Below are 17,122 nucleotides of genomic sequence, written 5' to 3' on the forward strand. Positions count from 1 at the left end.
CCTCCGCGGTCGCAGACCGGCAGCGATCCCCGCGAACGCCTTGCTTTGCAGCCGCCGCCGGGGAACGCCGGCGCGCGGACCCCGGGCGCAGCCGGCCGTGTCTGGCGCCGGGACGGGACGGGGCTCCAGGCCGCGGCTCCCGCCCCTCCCCGCCCCGCCCCACGGCGCTCGCAAACTCCTCGCAGCTCGTGACCCGGGACAAACTTCTGGCGGCAACGCGGCCGCTCGCACGGCCGCCCTCCCCCGCCGGCCGCCGGCTCGGAGACGCTGCCCCGGCGCGGAGGGGCTGAGCGTGGCGACCCCGGGGCCGTGCCTCCCCGCGTGGGTCACGCCTCGCCCCCGCCAGGCTCCCGCAGCGCCGCGGAGGCCGAGCGCCGGGCACGGGCCGCGGGGCGCAGCGCTCACGCCCTCTAGCGGGCCGCGGCGGCGCCGGGCGGGCGGCCGTGACGTGGGCTCCCTTCAGCCGGCCTGCGGGGCACCGCCAGTCAGTCGGGGAGCAGGAGCCCCGCGCGCAGTGTGCGCGGGCTCTGCCTTCGGCGCGCCGCCGCCCGGGGGCTGGCTGGGCTGAGGCTGCAGGCGGACGGGAGGCGCGCAGCCACCACAGTCACGGCCACGGCCGTGCGCCGGCGGCTCGGTCCCGAGCGGAGGACGCGAGCGGCGGCGGGTGTCGCCGCCGGAACCCAGGACGGATTTGAGCTCGGCGGGCGCGCCCTCCGCTCCCTCTTGCTGCGGCGCCAGGCACCGAGAGGAGCCCGGGGCCGAGCGGGAGGACCCCGGAGGCCGCCCCAGTTCGGACTTGGGCAACTATTGGCACTTTGGGGGGTCTGGCTCGGCGCGTGGCTGCCCGGAGCTCAGACTCGCGTGCCCCTCGGCCGCCCGGCGCGCGCGGCGCACCATGACGAGACTCGGGACTTGCTGGGCGACTTTGGCCGGACTTTTCCTTACTGTGGCGGGGGAGACGTTTTCAGGTAAGTGGGCAGCGCGGGACGCCGGCTGGGCCCCGGGCGGGAGAGTCCGAGGCGGACTCCCGGTAGCGAGTTAAAGGGAGGCCGGCCCCGGGCACCCCGGGCGGCCGGCGCGGCTCACGCACCCGAGCGCGAGTCGTCGAGCCGGGACGCCCTCGGCGCAGCCCCGGTCCCTCTGCGGCCTGAGCTCGGGCTTCGGGTGGCGCGGTCGCTCCTGGCCGCCTTCCCGGCTTCCGAAGCAACAGCAGAAAACTTTGCCTGAAGTTCCCAGCTGCCGCCGCCGGGCGTGGGCGCTGCGCGATCCCCTTCGACCCGGAGCCGCGGCCGCCCGGGGGCTGCGGGGGCTCCGCCGGGGCCATGGCGGGACCTGGAGGCGGCTCCGGCGGCCTCGGCGGGCTCCCGGAGTCCTGCAGCCTTCCCTGCCGTCCTCCGCGCGGCCGGCGGCCGAGCGGATCCTCGGGACCGGCGTTCCGGGTGGGTCCCGGCGGGAGGTCTCCGCCGCCGGGTCCCCCCTCCCCACGCCTCCCCTCCGTCCCTCCGGCGGGCGCCCATGCCCACCCTCCGTCTCCTAGGACGCCGGGGCCGGTGGCAGCTTGCTTACCCCGACCCGAGGAAAGATGCGGGGCGCGGCGAAGAGGATGGGCTGCGAGGGGGCAGCGAGCCCAGGAGCCGGGCCTGTGTGGCCAGTGCCCAGGCGCACCTGGAGGAGACGGGGTCGTGAACCCGAGTTGGTGGGCGCTGGGGGTGCGGCCCGGCCTGGACCGAACGTGGCCTGGTGGTGTCCCAGGGCTTTCCTTCAGAAGCTCTGGTGCGTGTGTGTGCGCGTGTCGGTGACACGCGTGGGAGGATGCCAGACCCTGGCAACATTTGCACATTTGCCTTTTCCTGTTAATTAGTTTCATCAAGGAGTGATGGAAATGAATTTCTTAACAACAACAACAACACCAAAAAATACAGAAGCTCGCTGTTTACTCTTAAACTTGGTACACAAAATAGTGTTGCGTGGTTATTCGGAGCAAGCTGCGGCCTTGCGATTGTTTGCTTTTATTTGACGAAGGTCTTTCTGGTGAAAATTAATTGCACAGGAATGCGTTTGGTTCTCTGGGCTTGTTCACATCAGTTTTTGCTTTCTTGGCGTCTGGGCCCCTGGCTTGGGGGTGGGGGTGTGCAGAGCAGAGGCTCTGAGAGTGGTACCTGTGTGCTGCTGAGCTCCTGGAACTTTCACCACAGTTGGACACAGCAGGGATGGGCGAGAGCTGATTGCTCTGTGCTTTGAAAGAAATTCAAAGCCTCCAGTTGTGTGGAGAAATCACCTCTCTTCAAGTTTAATATTTCCTTAATGTCTGATAATTGCACTTACTGCAGAAGAGTTAACATAATGCACAGTTGTCTGATATAAATTCGATGCCAATTTTGGCCCTTTTATTAGTGAATAATGGAGTAGCACTTACCAGTTTGGGAGCCTTGTAACTCATTAGTACTAGAAGTCAATTTTGAGCCTGGGTGAAGTTTTCTCTTTATTAAAAATCGCAAACATCTCTGCCTGGGTCTTGTTTGAAGTTAAAGCTCGGGGATAGATTTTTAAATTGAGTGTAAGGGGGTGGGAACAAATATGTATATGACTAGTTAAGCCTTGACTGCACCACTAAAAAGTATTTCAGCCTTAGCAGTACCACTAACTTACACCTTTGTTAGGTTGATATAACCAGCCACACTGGAATAGGCATTTTACTGAATTTCACCCCAATTTTTCTTTCGGAAGAAAGATCTGTTTTTGAGTTATATGTACCTTTAATAGGAACAACTCTTTTTTTTTTTTAATTTGGAAAGCCAGAGTGATCTGTTAGGTTAGTGAGTAAAAGGGGAAAAGAGGGTTGTGTTCAAGTGATGGCTTAAAAAAGTTGAAAAATTTAAATTTGAATGTGGCAGATCTCATGTGTGCAGGGATCAGATAGGACTCGGTTGATTCGTCCACCCACCCACTTTGCCTTTTAGGAACTACATGTGCCTTGCAAAAGGCAGTTTTTTTGTGTGTTTTTTTTTTTCAAACTGGGAAAATTCATTTTGATGCTTTAGGTGACAATGATATGATTCTTTTTATGATTTCTTGAGAAATTGCAACAATTGGCTAGTTTATACCTGACATGTAAATAAATTTTAGAGAAGCTGGATTGGAAGCTCTTTGAGGGCTAAGTGATTTTCTTTCCTTCTTTGTTCCCCACAAAACACTTAACAATAGAGGCCATAGGCCCAACAGGCATTCACTATTCACTAGGCATTCACTAGTATAGATCATTTACTTTCAGATTATATGTGGTTTGTCTTCTATGAAAGTGAGAGGGAGCAGTGATTGTTGAAACCTCTTGTCTAGGGTTCCCAAAACTCTGAGGCACATCCCTAGCACCATGCAGACACAGAACACCACCTTAGGCTTGGCTTGTGTTTTCCATGGCTTTTTTTCTTCTTTAGACTACCAAATGGACTAAACTATGGACCTTTTGTAATCAGTGGAGGTTTTTTATGTAAGATTTACGCTGAAGACAACTTTGTTGCTTCTCTTCTGTGTCCTTTGGAATGGGTTTGGAATTAAAATCGCTAATTAGTCATTTCTGGAGGTGAACTACCCCTCCTTTAGCTGTCAGAAACCAGAAAGACTGCTAAACTCATTAAAAGAGTCTTTAAGACTTATCTTTTGGCCTGTGAGCACTTCATTAACTAAATATTTTGTTTGAAAATTATTTCTATCCCCATCATATGTATTGATTTGATAGACAAAATAACAGAAGTGAACTTTCTGTTTGAGCAATAGTTAACAATATTGCACTATAAGACATGAGGAAGAAAGTTGAATTGTTTCAGTTTTGCTTAAACTCGCTTTGTGGTGAGAAGTCAGAGTTGACAAGTTATTTCTCTTTGACCTCATTTTTTAAAAGCCAAATTGTAATAAGCATTGTACAATGAAGTGCTTAGTTTTGTGTCTCTGTGGGATTGATGTGTTATGTTCTGTTAAGCTATAGTTTGCAGAAACAAATACAGAGTTGGCCTATTTAATTCTTTCTAACTTAAGTATTTTGAATGGATTAAACCTGACCATAGCTTGTGAATCTGAACTCAACAGAAACTTCTTTTTCAGAATAATCTTTCAAGGACATTAGTGGGAAAACTGCCAGAATTTGAAGACAGTCTGCAGCTGAATTAAAAGCATTGTGCCCATGTTCGTGTTCACTTCTTATTTTTGGGAATTCTGCTCTGGTTATATAAGATCATTGCTAGCACCGGGGAAGCTATGTAAAGGGGGTACTTGAAGTCTTTGTGCTGTTTTGCAACTCCTCTGTAAGCCTAAAATTATTTCAAAATGCAAACTTGCGAAAGTCTATTTACAATGGGTGGTGATGGATTTGTTTAGCAGTCTGATTTATTTTTTCTTCAGATAGCTATAGTCAGGACATTTTACATTTCTGTGGTGCTTTCACTAGATAATTGATAGGAAGAAAACACTCCAAGTTTCAATCAGTGAGCCTGAACGGAATATGCTAGGAAATTACTGTACCATTCTTAGTATTATGTGTTTGCAGGGAAGAATTGCTTGAGCATAATAAATTGTTCTGATCTAGAAAATTACAGGTTTTAACCATGTTTCCTAAGGGTTATTGTACGAGTTTCCAGAGAGGAAGTTTCTGGCATGGAGTAAAGAAGTAAGTGTACATAACTAGAGTAATTCTAAATAAGCTTTCACTAACAAGCAAGTCACTTGACTTACATCTCCATATAACATCAGCCTATATGAAGGAAGCATGGTCTTTACTCTTGGGAAAAGCTGGATTGTAGACTTTATTTCTGAGACAGTTGTATAAATGTCAATGCCTTTTAAATTTTTCATTGCATGTGAGAGGTGCTTGGCCTTGTTAGGTTGATTTGGGAACACATAGCCTTGTTGAGGAACCATTGTAGATTAAGTATTCTTTCAGTTTTTGTTTTGTAATTCACGAAGTTTCCCAGAAGGATGTGTTATCTAAAATACTCTTCAGCATAGTTTTCAATTTTTCTAAATGTAAAGGTGGTGTATACTTGCCATTTAACTTTCATTCGGAGATCTCTCTCTTTAAAACTAAGTTTTTTACCATGTTCTATATAGTTTCATGTCACCAATGTGACACCAACCCTGTTAATTCTTAACCATTCAGCTAGGAAGGTTTAAGTATGAGCATCTTTCCAACTCATGAGTGAAACATTTTTAAAAGCTATAAACTACGATAAGCCAGCATTTCACAGTAAGGCAGTTCAACTTCTTGGGTTCCTAAAATACTGTAGTGGTTTTTAGGTTAGTCATCAGAAACTCTGAGTTTATACTGTAGCTTTGAAAAGGAAAAATAAGTAGGGCCTGTTGGGTGGGAGGAGGAAGGATTTTAGTCATCAAACTTTCCAATCTGTAATACACTCTCTTCCCTTTGGTGGGGCAACTTGCAAGGCCAGGGCATAATTAAGGGGCTAGAAGTGAGTGAGAGGAAACACAAGCAGAAAGGGAGATGAGTAGAATAGGTTGTATGTTTCATTCAGCCTGGTGATCCTTGCTGGTAAGGGATTGGGCTGCTTTTAGGCCCTCTTTGCTATTCAGTGGGGGATCCTGGGAAATGTGAAGAAGGGCCATGAAGGGAGGGTAGCCTGCATGTAGGCAGCTTTCGTGCCTCTGGGAGGGCTCGGCTATTTCTGTGGGTAAGGTTCATCTGGAACCCTTCTGGATGCTGTTTTCTGGGGCCTATCCAGTCACCTCTGTCAGGATCCTATTGAGCGCGTTGGCAAGCCTGCTGCCACCCTTTGAGATAAGTCCTTCCAAGAGAAAAGTTCCTAGTGTGGTCCTTGGGCCTCTAGCCTCAGCACCACACAGAAGATGTTAAAGGCTGTGGTCTAGGACCGGCATTTTGTTGGACACAGGTCTCCAGGAGATTCCAGTACACCTAGAAATGTAAGAAGCTGTTGTAAAAGTGTGTTGTTAGACTCCCTTGGGAAGAGCTGAATGAGAACTACAGATAAAAATATAATGTTCATATATCTCTTCTTACCCTCTTGATTTGCACTGCCAAAATTCCGGACACTGTGTTGTGATTGTGCCAGATTGTTATGTGTATTCACCAGTGTAATGTTTCAAATAGTCTTTTCTTTCTTTCTTTTTTTTGGTGGGATTTGAACTGACGGCCTCCTACTTGCTAGGCAGCCACACTACTGCTTGTGCTACACCCCAGCCACAGTCTTATCTGTAGTAGGCACTGATTGGGTCCAGTCAGTTGTAAAGCTAAATTAGGAAAAATAGTTTCCTAAAATTTTACATAAAACTTGCTTACGTTTTGCTGTAACATTCAGCCATTAGAACTTTCCCTGGGATACTTGGCCTAGAAGATATTAGTTGGCTTATTGTAATAAGGGTGTAACCCACTGTGCTTATTAAAATAATGCCTTTGCTCCAAGCAACTATTTCTTGCTGTTTATAGGGCCCTGAATGAGCTGGTAGTGGGAAAAGATTAAGTTGTCTTGGCTATAGTTAACAAAGCTGTCCATTGATTTAGAATTTAAAAATCTACTCAAATGTATAGAAACAGGAGTCTTTCTTTTGGAAGGAACTGAAACCAGTTTATAAAAGGGTTGGAGTTTTAATGCAGAAATCTGAGACTTTGTCTTTGGAAATATCATTGAACTTCCAAAATAGAAAGTAAAGGGCTTCCACTTTGTGTCTAAAGTACTAACTGTGTTTTCTAAATTAGAGACTAGATTTTTGCCGGCCACAAAAGACAATTGCTGCATCTCTGTCATTTAATACTTAAGGAAATGAGAGTGGTTACAATATTTATCAGATTTACTTGAACACATCCAGCCTGCCTTTCTTAGAAACATTTCAGAATGTGTGCCAGGAGAGGCTTGCCTCGAGCTCTCTTGCAACAATCTGACATGCAGCTGATCACTAGGTGTAGCTGCTGCCCTAACCCCACCTGCCTGAACCAGGAAAAGAGTCCTAGAAGCAATATATTTATGGCCAAACAGAGGATCTTTAGTAGCTCTGTTTTCATTTTTATGTGCTGGTCATATGGCTTGGCTTTAGGGCTTCTAGCTCTTGATCAGCTTTTTTTGCTTGCTTGCTTGCTTGCTCACTTGCACACTCCTTCTTGGTACTCTACCACTTGAGTCACCCAAGCCTCAAGTCTAGCATTTTGTTGGTTGATTGAAGAGATTCTTGCAGACCCCAGACTGGCTTCATACTGCAGGTGTGAGCCATAGATGCCTACCTCATCTCTAAATCTTAATTGTAAGATTACATTCTTCAGTGGAAATTATAATTCTATTAATCCTATTTGTAGCCTAGTTTGTGGTAATTCAACATTGACCCAAAGACAACTTTCTTTTTTGTCATCTGCTATGTTGTTGCTTCTCTGTCTGTGTAGGTGGAACTGAGAATAGTATTTACTAGCCGGCCAGGAGGGAATTCCTCTTAGCCTTTAGGTACTTTTACACTAGCAAAAGCAGGGGACCACTGGTGTGGAGCATCATTGGATGCTGCATATTCTTTGCTTCCATCTGCTGGGATTACTCATGAGGCACTGAGGTTTAAGTATAGGAGACACTAAAATTTGTATGGCAATCTTAGTGGTTTGTCCTACTTAACACTCAGAAACTAATGAGTCAGTAACTTTCTAGGAGGCACATAAGTCTTGGGTCCTAGACTGGAAGGAAGCAAAGACAGGTGGAGGAGCCAGAGAAGAAAGCTTACCAAGATATGACTCAGGGGAGGGGAATGGCCTCTCATGTTGAAAGAATAGATTATGGGATCCAGAGGAGCAAATGAATGATAGTAATGGAGCTAGAGACTTGTCAGAGCTGCTGGTCTTAGAATCTCTCTCACAGGAGCAGCCATGGTTTAACAATGATTTATTTGAACATGCAGCAGCCTAAGTGGAAGCAAACCATTTACTTTTTATGGGTTGCAAAGCATAAAGGCTTATAGAGTACTGGTTTATTTTCAGATGGGTGAATGTTCATTTTAATCTTTCTATTCAATATGCAGAAAGCAAATTGATCACAATGGAAAAGATACTTCTTAGTCTGGCTTCCTGTGGAAGTCTGAGGCATCCTGGCTTCCTCGGCGTCCCTCTGTGGAATTAAATCAGTTCACAGGTGGGCTTCCAGAAGGGTGGGAAGGAAGTGACCACACTCTTTGGAAATGTGTGGTTTTTTTTTTTTTTAAAGGATCCTCTTTGATCTCCCTTCTGAGTATGAGTAACTTGGCATACTTGAAATAGACTCATTGTATTCTATCTACTTATAATAAAGAAATTAAGATTCCTTTTAATTATTTTAAAATTACTAATTCTGATTGCTTATAAAGTCAAATTCTTGAATGCTGTTTGGCATATAGTAGCCATTTAGTAAACATTTATTAAGTGAATGAGTATGTATGATTTAATACTACTTTGGCAAAAAAAAAAAAGATCAAATATCCCAGATTGACTTTTTAAGCTTTAGAATAACCTTAAACAGAACCAGGTCTAGATATAGTACTTGGTAGTTTACGTATGTGTAGCAATTAATTTGATGAATTTAAAGGAAAATATGTTACCTTTTGTTAGTGACCTAGTTAAAAGTAAGCCTATAATTTTTTATCACATATAATGAAATTTATAAATCAGTTATTGACACCAAGTAGAATTTTGACAGACTGATCACTAACAAGTAAAATTTATCATGTGGCAGGTTTATGATTCTACTCTAGGAGGATTTGATTTGGTCCCTACCATATTAGAGAACCATGATATCACTAATAAAAGAATAATATATGCTATCTCTATAACCTTTTACTTCATATATACAATGAAATTAATTATACTATCACTGAACTCAAGAGTGTGCATGATTTCACTGGTCTCAACTTTGTTAGTATGTGCATGTTCTTTCTGTTCCTAGTTCAGTATTGTTATCCTTCTAAGTGATAAAAATTCATAAAAGTAATCATTTTATAAGATGTTTTCTTGTTCCTTGGCTTTTGAAAGCTCTATTCCTGATGATGATTTTCTGTAGAGTCAGGGCTATGTAGCCATTGCTTTTAGGGTCTGGGCTTATCTTAGGGGCAGCAAGATGTGCTATTGTTTCTTGCCCACCATCCACCTGAAGGGTCACAGGCCACATTCTCATAACCAAAGACAGGTTAATGAGAGAAAAGTGTGCCACATCTATTTACGTTTGAGATGACTCCAGAGCCTGTGCTCATGAAAAACCTTGAGAAAATTTCCTGTTTTTCTGTTGAAGTTCTAGGAGGAATGGACAGCTGTGTAAAAGTTTTCTAGACAGAGAGCAGAAAGTCTACAAGACCTGTCCTCCCAGATTCATCCTGTCTTCTCCAGGTAGCATTCCTTGTTCCAGGGAGAAGACAGGACTTCTCTGGGAAGAGGACAGAGAAGGGAGTCAGTGCCCTTTCTAGGGGTTTAGGGCTGGCTTTGGAAGAACAAGGCTTTAGTTTGTGTCATCTACCTTGAGGAAGACGAATTTTGTTTTCTGTGACTCACTTTGGATAACAAGAGGTAGGAGGCAGGTGAAACTCAGAGACCTCCCCAGTCTTTATGTCAATTGCTATTTGTATCACATGTGTGGATTTTTAAAGAGCCTTCTATTTCCTTGTAGCTCTGTGCAGGGGGCTGTGAATTCAGATGGGGAATATCTGTTCCTGACCTTTGGTGAGTTAGGGGTGGGGCTTCCCAGGCAAAGACTGGGAGCAAAGGGGGTGACATCAGTCATTGAGGATTCCTGGAGTATAGACACACTGGTGGGCGAAGCTCTTGGGGTGATGATCTGTTCCTGGGTTTGAGTTCTGTTTCTACCTGAATCAGCCTGTAGTCTTGGACATGTTATTTTATTTTGCCATGATTCCATCTTGTTTTCTGCATTCCAGGATTATGGAAGACATAAATCTGAGAACCAACGGTGTGATATTAAGGGTCTCTTGAGAGTATGGAGCTGTGTGTGTTTAGTAATCAAGATAAGAAGGGGTCCACCTGGCCTTTGAGTCATGAGCCTTATGGGAAAGAATGGGTCTGTGTGTGTTATGGATAAAAGGGGATCCACCTGTCTCCATTTACCTTTTAGGTATAACCATGTGAACTTTTTCTGATAATCAGAAAAACAAAAGGGTTGGACATTGGTAATCTTTCTCTGGGTCTAAGGCTTTGGTGGCCGTGGTGCTTGAAGGTTGTATAAGTGTTAATGTGTGGCTGTATGCATCTGTGTTAGAAATGGATGACTGATACTGTGTTCTAAAAGAAAATAAAGACCTGAGATGAGCAGAATGAACAACTTGGAGCTGTCAGGGTGAAAAGCCAGCACTACTGAGTGCTGCAGACAGCAGGTGGTCACCTGTGACACATTAAGAGTGTAGATCTATTGGTCCAAATCAGTATCCTAGCTTTGTGGGAGGTGCTGTAGGAGGATCATGGTTCAAGACCAGCACAAGGCAAAAAGTTAGTGAGACATCTCAAGAACAAGTCAACTACTTGGAAAGTATAGGTAGGAAGATCGTGGTCAGAGGTCAGCCCAGACAAAGTTAATGTGAGATTCTATCTGAATGATAGACCAAAAGCAAAATGGTATGAAGATATGGCTCCAATGGTCGGGTGTTGCATTAAGTACAAGGCCCTGAGTTCCTTCCCCAGTATACTGCCAGAGGGGGGGAAGGAGTGTGGATTCCTAACCCTCACAGAGTGAGTCAGGATCTCTGGAGCAGCGCCACAGAGATTGTTACAGCATACTTCAAATGATTTGCTACTCATTCACGTTCAAGAGCTTCTGGTGGGAGAATAGAATGATTCAGAGACACTGCCCTTGTGCAGAATTAACCACATCTTCTCTGATTGGTGTTAAGAACACATTTGAGGAAACTTTATAAGTCTTTACATTGTGAACTGTAAGTAGCCTGTGTGTTTCAATATCTATATGTGTATATATAAAATTTCTATGCACATAGAAGGACATGTATGGACATAACACGTATAAACACCTGCTGATTGCAGTGGCTTATAACTGTAGCCCAAGCTACTTGAAAGGTTGAGATTGAGAGGATCATGGTTTGAAGCCAACCCAGCCAAAAATTTCCATAAGACTGTCCATCTCAACCAGTGAAAAGCTGTGTGTGATGTTGTACACACATCATCCTTTTTTTGTGGGAGATGTAAATAGGAGTGCAGTGCATGCTGACCCAAGTAAAAACATGATATCCTAATGGAAAAATAACTAAAATTAAAAGGGCTGGTGGTAAAGAGTCAAGTGGTAGAGTACTTGGAAAGAACAAGGAAGGTCCTGAGTTGAAACTCTTCTGAAAAGAAATCACACACACACACACACACACACACACACACACATACACACACACACACACACAATATTAAGCAGATACATTTTGTACTGAATTTTGAAGGCATTTATAGAAACTTAGCTGCTAACACCATCCCTCAGTGTGGTGACCTCTAGTAAATGGGCTCAGTCTGGAACTTGAAGATGTAGTAAAAGAGTCAGGATAGTTGGTGATCAGAACACCAGTGATTCTTTTTAGCTCTCTAAATTGGCATATATGAGCTGCATTTTGTGGTGGCTCATTCATGGAAGATTATTTTCTAACATGTACACCCTTATTTCATGTTTATTGAAACATGGGTATTGTAGTATAATTTGCCTTAGGAGCCCCATAAGCGTAGGCTAAAGCTTGGCATTTGAGTTCCTTGAAGTCTGACAGGTCTCAAAAATGAACATTCCCTTCTGTGAAAGCACTTGAAATTTCTACTTCCTCATCATTTTGGTCAAGGAAGAAAGACACTTGTCAAAATGTATTTTCTAGGAGATCTGGCTCACTAAGTTATCTTTCATATTATAACCCTAACAGGCTGTCACCTTGATACATTGACATTATTGCATTCACATTTCTCATTTGTAAAATGAAATGTTTGATTCCAGGACCTAGAAGGTCTTTCCAGTCACTTAGAACATACGAGGACTGTCAGGTACTTACATCTTAGTTCACTTGAATTTGTTGGGAAGGATGGTGGAAGAGAATGTTACCTGGGTACTGAGATAGGTCATTTTTGATTTTGTGAGGATGAAAGAAATGTCTAGAACACTGGGTCCATCTCAGAGGAGACCTGGTAGAGATAAGGGCCCTAGTTAGAGAAAATAGGTGCTACAGGGGTATGTGGACTTTCCATGCTTTACACATTTACTATAGGCTGACGTGGCTAGGATCCATGCTAAAGAAGTGGGCACTTGCCTCTTGTGCTAGACAGTATAGTTAACCATTCACCAGGCTCCCCTCAGGCCTACAGCTGCTGCCTGCTGAGAGATGCGATTTTCTACATAAAACTTGACAATATAGTCACCTTTTATTTCAGGGGCTTAGAATTGACAGTAATAATTGATGAGTATATTTTGAGCACTAGTGATGTGCTAGGTACCATGCTGTGAGGATGATATCCTCCAAGTTACTGCTGCTCTGTAGCTAATAAAAGCTTCATGGAGAGGATCCATAAAGGCTTTGTGAAGTCAGGTTGTTCCATTCCTGACAGAGGTGGGCCATCTAAGATGAGTGCTGAAGGTATACAGTTACCTTTTTCCTGACTTGGGCTTTGCTTTCATTCACTTATGTTAAGAGTGCACTAAGAAATAGAATTTCAAAGTGTATTAGAATGACATTGAGTGATGGATTCTGTGATTTGAAACCTGTGTGATTATAACAGACAAGGGCCTCATATAAAAAATTATACCTAGAGCTAAAAAATTAACCCCCCAAAACATTCTCAAAGAAACAACCACCCCATTAGTAAATGGGCTAAAGTAAATTAAGAAAAGACTTCTCTGGAGAGGAAGTAACAATAGCCAAGAGACACATGAAGGAATGTTCAACATCTCTGGCTATAAAAGAAATGCAAATGAAAGCTACATTGAGATTCCACCTTGCCCCAGTAAGAATGGCCATTATCAAGAAAATGATAACATGCTGGCAGGGCTGTGGCCAAAAGGAAAGGCTACAATACTGCTGGTGGGAATGTAAACTGGTTCAACCACTCTGGAAAAGCTGCATGGAGGTTTCTCAAAAGACTAAAGATAGAGCTTCCCTATGGCCCAGCAATCCCACTCCTGAACATTTACCCAAATGTTCACAAAGCCACACTAAAGCTACCAGCACAACCATGTTCATAGCAGCATTGTTTACCATAGCTGCAATATGGAACCAACTCAGATGCCCCTCAGTAAATGAATGGATCAAGAAAATGTCGTATATATACATAATGGAATTCTATGCTTCCATCAGAGAGAATGATATTGCCTCATTCCTAAGGAAATGGAAAGACATGGAGAAAAACTTATTAAGTGAAATACGCCCTATCCAAAGAAACATAGACTCCACAGTTTCCCTCATTTGTAGTAATTAGTATGTGTCTAGGATAGTCCTAATAGAGCATAACAATAGCTCAGTAGCCATGTACATACGACCATATAAAATGATGCCAATCAAAATGAACTTTTAAGACATGGAAACAAGAGGGTTTTTTTTTTTTTGTTGTTGTTGTTGTTTTTAATGTGAATTGCTTTCCTCCCCCCCCCCTTTGGTTTATCCATGTTGTCACTGTATTTGATTTTGGTACCCTGTGACTTGTATATATGTTTATTTGATTTGGGGAAGGGAAGGGGAATAACAAAATGGTGAGACAAGGGACAAAGGGTGAACCAATACAACAGTGATATTTACAAGACACTGTTGAAAATGAACTTTACAACTTGGGAGTAAGGGAAGTTGGAGGGGAGGGAAAGTGGGAGAAGATGAGGGGATAAGGTAACAATGTTTGACAAGAAATGTATTCATTATCTTATTAACTATAATCCCTCTGTAATCACCCTTACAATAAAAAAATTTAAAAATTTAAATGAAAAAGAAAACTCCTAAACCTGTATGACAAGATAGGCATGGTAGTCCATGCCTGTAATTAAGTTTAGATGATGATCTTTTGGGAAGTTTCTCTCTGGGTCTTACTTCCAGGATAAGGTTTGTTTGTCCTTGGTAGTAAGTTTCTTCTTGGGGACACTGAATACTATAACCTTGTTGGGCTATTAGAAAAGTCAATGAAAATGTTAGAACATTTGGAATTAAGCATCATACTTTGGCATCAAGGGAAGTTGCTGGTGCTTGTCAGAGAGAAGGTAATGGGTGGGCAGAGCTGGTCCTGTGGGCTCAGCACTGCCATCGGATTTATGTCATTGTCTTCAAGAGTCTTTCCTCTTTCTGTGATGTGTCTAAGGAGTCACAGGCTAAATCCCACCAACTCCATGCCCAGTGGCAATAAGAGATTTCACTTTTTGGTACAAATCAGTTCTGTTATTGAGCACCCAGAGAAAGTAGACTGCTACCCATGGGAGAGAATGGATTGTCTGGGCAGAGGTATCCCAACGTCCTGTGCTGACATTTGCTTATAGATGACAGTTCCTAGCCCCTGTTTTGGTTGGATTCTTAGTTTTCTTTTAATTCACTTGTCTTATCTCATCTTAATAAGCTTTGCTGTATTTTATTTCATATTATAATTATTATAAATGTACTAAGTTGTTTTGGAACTGGGTGGTGACAGAAAATGAGTTTCGAATCTTAGGATTTGAGTGAATATTCCAGATGGAATTTTCGTGGCTGCATATTCATTTTTTCTTTTTTTTTGATTTTTAAAAGTCAAAATCTCAGAAGGTAACCCTGAAATTCACTGTGTTATAGCCCATGCTGACCTTGAACTCCATGTTCTCTTCCTTCAGCCTCCTGAGTTCTGGGATTATAGGCGTGTACAACCAGGCACTGCTTTCTCTCACTTTTTTTTTTTTTTTTTTGGCCAGTCCTGGGCCTTGGACTCAGGGCCTGAGCACTGTCCCTGGCTTCTTCCCGCTCAAGGCTAGCACTCTGCCACTTGAGCCACAGCGCCGCTTCTGGCCGTTTTCTGTATATGTGGTGCTGGGGAATCGAACCTAGGGCCTCGTGTATCCGAGGCAGGCACTCTTGCCACTAGGCTATATCCCCAGCCCTTTCTCTCACTTTTTAATGATACCATAGAATACTTTTGTAGCTTGCTAAAGGTGAATGACAAGGAGTGAGTGTAGAGCTGTTGGTCATAGACTAGTGCAAACTTATCATTTAAATACTCAAAATCTTTTGGTTAAGCAAAATTTTACATAGGTACAAAAGCATAAACATATTTGGGATATAGGTATTTTAGTTAGCAATTGCTGTGTAACAAACTACCCCAAACTTGAGAGTCTTCAAACAACCGCCATCTGTTATTTTGCATGCTCCATGGGTGGCTCAGCTGATCCTGGCTAGGTTCTTGGGAGTTGGTTGTCTAGGATGGCTTTGACTGGGACAACTGGGCACGCACTCTAACAGGGAGTTTCTAAAGGGAGGTGAATTGTAACAGGATCTCTTGGCTTGTGTTTGTGATAGGCTTATCACTTCTAACTTATTATTTTGTCCAGAACCAGGTCTCACACCAGCCTGACATATCTCACTCTTTGGTGAGTTCATTTGAGGACCCCACATTGAGGCTGTGAACAAGGTCAGGAGGCGAATTGGGCCCTGGGTAGGTCCCAGAGATCCAGTGTATGTGACCTGAGATGTCTCTGCCTTCAGAATAGAACATATGTGGGAAATCATGGGCAGAAATGGAAAAAGAAAAAAAAAAGGAACTTGGGGGTAAAGCCCTGCATTTAAGGGTCACTTCTGTCACTTACTGTCATCTGAAGAAGGAAGTTGTTAAACTCAGAGAATTTATTGGCTAACCTGCAATTAAGATAATATGCAATTAAGAGTCACTCAGTACCATCATGATTTATGGGTCTGCCTTTGAGATCTAATGACAAGACTTCCATAAATCTGTCTCTCACTGTTCTGAAGGCCTAAGAGGGTTTTATTTTTTATTATTTTTAAGTTGTTGTACAAAAGAGTGTCAATTCAACATGTCAGTTTATGAGTACAATGCATCTTGGTCAATGTCATCCCTTTAATCACCCCCCCCCCCGCCCCGCATCTCTCCCAATCCCACCCCTCCTCTCAGGTTTCCTAGTACCATTTTCACATGTGTATTTCGAATATTGTTATTGCTTTGCCTACTCTTCCTCTCTTCATTTGCCTACCGCCTTTCTTTAATCTCACCTCTCCCCTGACAACACATGTTGCACCTTTTTGGTATTTATTTTTTTGTTTTTTTTTTGTTTTTTTTTTGGCCAGTCCTGGGCCTTGGACTCAGGGCCTGAGCACTGTCCCTGGCTTCTTCCCGCTCAAGGCTAGCGCTCTGCCACTTGAGCCACAGCGCCGCTTCTGGCCGTTTTCTGTATATGTGGTGCTGGGGAATCGAACCTAGGGCCTCGTGTATCCGAGGCAGGCACTCTTGCCACTAGGCTATATCCCCAGCCCCTTTGGTATTTATTTTTAACTGTATTAGACCCTTCTTGTCTGTCTTAGTTTCCAGCTGGAAGAATTACAGGGCCCCTTCCAGTCTGGCTTGTTCATGTGTGAAAGGGATGGGACCTGCATCCATGGCCATCATCTACAAAACAGTGTAGTCTAACAGCAGCTTTTAGTGGAGTCCCATGACTCAGTAATAAGAGTCCATGCCATTGCCTTGAACTTTGCTACTTATTTTTTCCTAGTCCCCAGTCTTCCCATCTATAAACTTGCTGCAGTTTTTTTTCCTGGTTGCTCAGAAGCAAGAAAAAAAGAGATAGGACAGTATCATGTTACCTTGAGGCTAGATCTTGTATACACCTATTAACTCCCTGAGCTGTCGTGTAAGTGACAAATTTTTCTTTCCTCTCCATTGGAGAGTGAAGGAGAAACCGAGGCCCTAACACATGTCAGGTTGCTAACCAGACAGTGGGTACAGCTGATTTGGGGTTCCAAAGTGGTCCTTCCCACTAGTCTTTTGGGCTCAGAATCTGTGTTCTTATCCTCACCTGTTGAACTTCAAAGTGCAGACCATGACTTTCAGCTCTGCCTTTGTTGTTAGTATAATTTTTCACATGCATTTAAAAAGCAACTGTAAGATTCATTGTAGCCAGCATGCACATTATGTTATTTTAGAGCCCTCTTAGTAAATTAGAAGGAAGAG

General features: G+C 43.9%; 1 protein-coding gene across 7 annotated transcripts in view; it reads left to right on the forward strand.

Moving 5' to 3' along the window:
- Positions 1-462: 462 nt before the first annotated feature.
- Ptprm (protein tyrosine phosphatase receptor type M) overlaps positions 463-17,122 on the forward strand; it is a 767,348-nt gene continuing 750,688 nt past the window's right edge. For 4 of the 7 annotated variants that reach the window (XM_048363174.1, XM_048363176.1, XM_048363177.1 and 1 more), the window contains exon 1: positions 464-968. In XM_048363174.1, coding sequence (XP_048219131.1) covers positions 896-968 — 73 coding nt within the window. In that variant the 5' untranslated portion in view covers positions 464-895. Of the gene's footprint in view, positions 969-17,122 lie in introns of all 7 variants that reach the window. The other 3 variants (XM_048363182.1, XM_048363178.1, XM_048363180.1) reach the window with 3 other exon arrangements.

This window comes from Perognathus longimembris, chromosome 15 (genome assembly GCF_023159225.1).
Source record: "Perognathus longimembris pacificus isolate PPM17 chromosome 15, ASM2315922v1, whole genome shotgun sequence".
NCBI lineage: Eukaryota > Metazoa > Chordata > Mammalia > Rodentia > Heteromyidae > Perognathus > Perognathus longimembris.